This window comes from Oryza sativa, chromosome 8 (assembly GCF_034140825.1).
Source record: "Oryza sativa Japonica Group chromosome 8, ASM3414082v1".
NCBI lineage: Eukaryota > Viridiplantae > Streptophyta > Magnoliopsida > Poales > Poaceae > Oryza > Oryza sativa.
In genome coordinates, this window is record NC_089042.1 from 16,617,717 (window position 1) to 16,622,755 (window position 5,039).

General features: G+C 41.6%; 1 protein-coding gene across 1 annotated transcript; it reads left to right on the plus strand.

Moving 5' to 3' along the window:
• The first annotated feature begins 494 nt into the window (after positions 1 to 494).
• Positions 495 to 1,480, plus strand: LOC9270123 (two-component response regulator ORR13-like). The gene is made up of 5 exons (NM_001424309.1): positions 495 to 620; positions 745 to 791; positions 878 to 955; positions 1,070 to 1,140; positions 1,249 to 1,480. The coding sequence occupies exons 1-5, from the start codon at positions 533 to 535 to the stop codon at positions 1,328 to 1,330; spliced, it is 366 nt and encodes a 121-aa protein (NP_001411238.1). The 5' UTR covers positions 495 to 532; the 3' UTR covers positions 1,331 to 1,480.
• Positions 1,481 to 5,039: the final 3,559 nt, after the last annotated feature.

Below are 5,039 nucleotides of genomic sequence, written 5' to 3' on the forward strand. Positions count from 1 at the left end.
GGTGGGCCTTTTGGACCAATGGGCCAAACCATGCCCATGTACGGTACTATTCACTTGCTTTCTTTCATTTAGTACCATACCATCTATCAAACCAGAAGGTGACCAATTAATTAATTTACACAAGCCTCTTTATTGTATTGAACATTTCAATATGAACAAATTAAATAGTGCAACTACATTTATCATTATAGATATATCAAATATTAGCTCATTCATTAGACTGTATTTTTCCTCCTAGCTTGATACAATTGTTGCAAGGTTACTATAATTAATTTGTGCAAAATGAACACCTTTATAGGTACGAAAGAGGACAAAGACATTTATCATTATACATTGTATAATATATCACAATTATCAAATATACGGTCACTGGTGATATTGTGAGATATGACAGCTAACATTCATGCCAGTGAATTGATATTATATCTTTGCAATATCTCCACGATTTGAGAATTTTGCACTATAAATAAGTGCATTATAGGTCCATTTTCCTCAACTAAAATTCAAAGTAACTCTACACTGAAACCTTGCAATGTCATCCCCCCATGTGCTTGTTGTGGATGATACCCATGTTGATCGACATGTTATTTCCATGGCCTTAATGCGCCATAACGTCCGAGGTTCTTTGTTGTGCAAGTTTCCATGTTTTCTTACTGTTGTTAACTATGTGTTTCCATGTTTAATATCTTCTGCCATTCTTTTAGACTGTTGTTAACTAAGTGTTTCCATGTTTGATATATGCAGTGACTGCAGTAGAAAGTGTCATGCAAGCATTAGTATTTTTGGACTCGGTAAATTAAAAGTTTTCTACTTGTTTATTAGGTAATTTTATTTACATATCATACAACAAACATGTTTTTATCTCTGATGGACACAGGAACATGATGTGAACATGATTGTTAGTGACTATTGTATGCCAGAGATGACCGGCTATGACTTACTCATGGAAGTGAAGGTGCGTACAATAGTGTCATGGATCGGAGTATAGTGTTAATTTTCATCATATATATATTACAATGTTTCTAGCAAATATTTTACATGTTAAAATTTGACTTGTTTTTACTTTTAGAAATCACCTAGACTGGTACATCTCCCGGTGATAATTGCTTCCTCTGATAACATCCCAGAAAGGATCAGAAAGTAAGTATGAAAACGTATACCTTGATTTCTTTAGTTGATAAATTCTCATCTGAGCTTGTGGATCCTAATATGTGCTCCTTTTTTCTTCTTTTTTTTTCCTTATTGGAGGTGCTTCGATGGAGGAGCAAAGGATTATATTCTGAAGCCAGTCAAGATTGCTGATGTGCCTCGTATTCTGAACTACATATGATTGGCAAGATGAAGAAAGAATGATCAAGATGGAATAAAATTTTGTGTTAAGATTACCTAGCTATTTATGTACTTTGTTTGCTATATGAGAAAGCAAAATTTGTTTGTTACCAAATAGAAATGAATGACAATTATCTGGGATTAAGAAATCAAACTCAAATACTTCCGGTGCCTTCTCTCGAAGAATATGGTTCTATGATATGGTTTTTCTTTTTACCGGAATTTATCACATGGTATTGTGTTGTTTTAACCAATCAATCACTTTAAGAGGTGTGTTAAACAATTAGACATATAAAGAGGGGATGAAAATTAACAATACATCTCTCTACAGATTGACATCAAACATAATCAGGATATGATTCATTCATGACGTCCTCATACAACTGTCCATGCAACGTATGCATAATTAAAAAGAGTGGACTTTCCTCATAGAGTGGACTTGATATATGTGCAATATAAAAATATTATAAGAAATAGTTTGTTTGAAGAATGGAAATACATTTGAATTATGTTCACCTCTATAATGTGATGTGGACTAGGGTTCCCGATCTTCCGAAAGGTTCAGTCGATTTGGGCGGAGTCACGACACAACTTAATCCGGCTTCTGAATGAACACGCTCTTGAGCCCCACAATCGTAGCACCACGTCTCCTCTGGTTAGCACCCGTGTCGAAACACGGATGACCTGCCGAGAAGGCTAATCCCTGTTTGTGAATCGAAGAACACAAACAAGAACAAGGAAGAATACAGCCAAAATTGCAGATGAATGATTAAACTCACAAGTTGGGGTCTTACAAACCGATCTAGCGGCGAAACTGTTCTTGACAGAATAATCTAAGCAAAACCCCAAACCCTAAAGGTGACGGGGGGTACTAATATATAGAGTTTATGGTCGTGCAAAAAACCCTTGACTTAACCCTAATGAGTTCCAACACGATACACGGCCCAAAGGCCCAAATACGGTGACGCGGCACCGGAACAGATTTTGAATGTCAAATTGTTAGATCGATTCCCATTGACTCAGAAAGAATTTGGACGTGGAACCATAACCATTGGAAAGGTTATCTTCTTAGCTTTACATCCATATAAAGAACTCCCCAATCCGAGCACGTATGCGACCTGGGCACTCGTTTTAGTGCAGACTGGTCCTGAACTCCGAATCGTACTCGAAGTCGACTTGTTTTGGGCCTCCACCTTAACTTGGACGTCCTTGATGATCATCCATGCCTCTAAGTCCCTCTCCAAGTGTCTCCTTGTCATCTTCATTGTTCCTAATCACAATATAATCATTAGGTAGCAATCTATTCTCAAAATCATATAAAGGAGAATATAGGAACGAGCTCAGCTCTAAATTCAATTGTCACGCACGAACTCTTGTTATTGGTCCTTGAATGACTGATGGAGGATTGTTGTTGTTGTGTGTATTCGAAGGAGTGATGTCCTTATCATAATGTGTCCAAACAATTACATGATAAAATGGGGCTAGAAGGATGCATGGTGCTTTCATCATTTCTCATTTTCTATGAAATGCTTGATGAAAGGTTTTTTTTTTTGGGAGTAACTACTACTAAGGACCATTCTATTGGACATCATTCTATCCAAAAATGGTACCAGCATACCCTGCCTATGACCCTACGGTACACCCCTCTGTATTTTTCCCACACATCACTCGTGTGAACCCTCCCAATAACCATGTGCCCATGGTCCCTCAAATCCCCCTTCCACATGCATGATGTTCTAGCAAGCCCCTACAACCCATGAAAGCAGGCTTTGGGTCTACGTCTAGATTGGTTGTGATCAATAGCATGGGCTGTAAGCCCTAGCTGGGTTGCACATTGGCATAGCTAGGCGATGCATGGCCTCATGTCCAGGCTATCCACTAAGGTCCAATATTGCTTTATGAATTTAATGATGTTATGGATTGATTGCTAACATCCATCTCTTGAGTACTTCCTCAGTTCCTTATGATAAGATGTTTTGGGTTTGTCCAAAATCAAACTTATTCAGTTTGACCAAGTTTTTATAGAAAAGTGTAGCAACATTTGTAACCCAAAACAAATATACTACAAAAATATATTAAATGGTGAATTTAATAAAACTCATTTAGATTTTTTAGAGGTTGCTATGTTTTTCTATATATAAACTTGGTCAGTAATAAAGAACTTAGAACAAACCCAAAACGTATTATAATATGGAATTGAGGGAGTATTTGTTAAAGGGGACATACTTACAAGTATGTGTGTTTGGTGCGTGTGCACATATACGTGTCCAGGCAATCATAAAACAAAGGAAAATTTCTATCGTGTCATATCATGAAAAAAAACATACAAAAGGAGAGAACAATCCCTTTTATAGTGGGGAGCATGGGAAAATTCACGATTTGCTACCCATTTCACGGGGCTTTGATAAAATGGCTTCTCCCCCGGTGCTAGTGAGCTCCTAGAGCCTCGAACATAGGGAGAGGGGAGAGAGCTCTAGGGGAGGGGCATAATATGTAGGATCGAACACAAGAACCAAGCCTACTAGAGAGGGTGAATGGTAAGAACACCAAAAACCAAATCTTTTTGTGAAATTAAAAGAACCCTAAAACCTGATGGAGATGTATCAATCAAACTATCAGATCAAAGCTGGTCAAACCGAACCCTAGCTGCTGGTCAGACCACCCCGATGCTGCCAGTCAGACCATCGTCTTGCCACCGGTCAGACCGCCCGTCGATCTCCTCGCCAGCTTGTTGTTGTTATCGCCGCTGCCGGTCTAACAACTCCTATGTCGTTGATTAGACCATCAGGATCTAGAGAGAAACATACCGAAGATGCTCTTGAAGAGAGGATTAGAGAAGGAAGTGAGCTAGAAAAGTTTCCCAAACACTCTGCGTTTGTTCTTGACGTGTTCTTTCACATAGTGCGTGTGTGTTTTCTTTGTGATTGCAGATCTTCGGCTTGTGGCCAACACCCTATACATGTACTTATCTCGATAGACCCACCTGAAATTTTTACATTTTGGTCCTTTTTGAAAACTTATTTTACAAATAGACCCCTGAGAAAACTTAAACCGGAAATGGTCCTTTTTGGGACGCCAGAGTGGCTGGCGCCGTACCCCAACATGGCGGCGCCAGCCACACTGGCGCCGTGCCCGTGCCACCGTGGCAATAGGGCTGTCGTGGAGGTGCTGACTAGGCCGAAGGGGGCGTCAGCCAAAGTGGCGCCGCCCCTCATAGCACGGCGCCAGCATGGCTGGCGCGCCCCTCCTCTGCGGGCCCCACCAACTTTCTCCCCCCCCAAAATTTTCGCCAAGTCTGTTCTGCCTCCAGGCAACGGCTGGGCCCCCCCCCCCCGACCACGGCGCCAGGGTGGCTGGCGCCCCCCTCCTCCCCCCCATCGAAGCCCTTCTGCCTCCGGGCCTCGGCTGGCGCCGCCCTCATGGACCACGGCGCCAGGGTAGCTGGCCCCGCCCTCCCCCAGCCCGAAACCCTTCTGCCTCGCGGCACTGGCTGGCGCCGCCCTTCCCAACCGCGGCGCCAGGGTGGTTGGCGCCGCCCTCTGCCTCCCTGCAAATTGAAGATCCATATTGCACAAATGTACCAATTCACAGTTCGCAATTCAAATCACAATTCACAGATTCGTACAGACTAAAACAGGTTCCAATTGCACAAATCACAATGCCAAAAGTCCATCACATAGTCCTCACATAGTCCATCACATATTCCACAC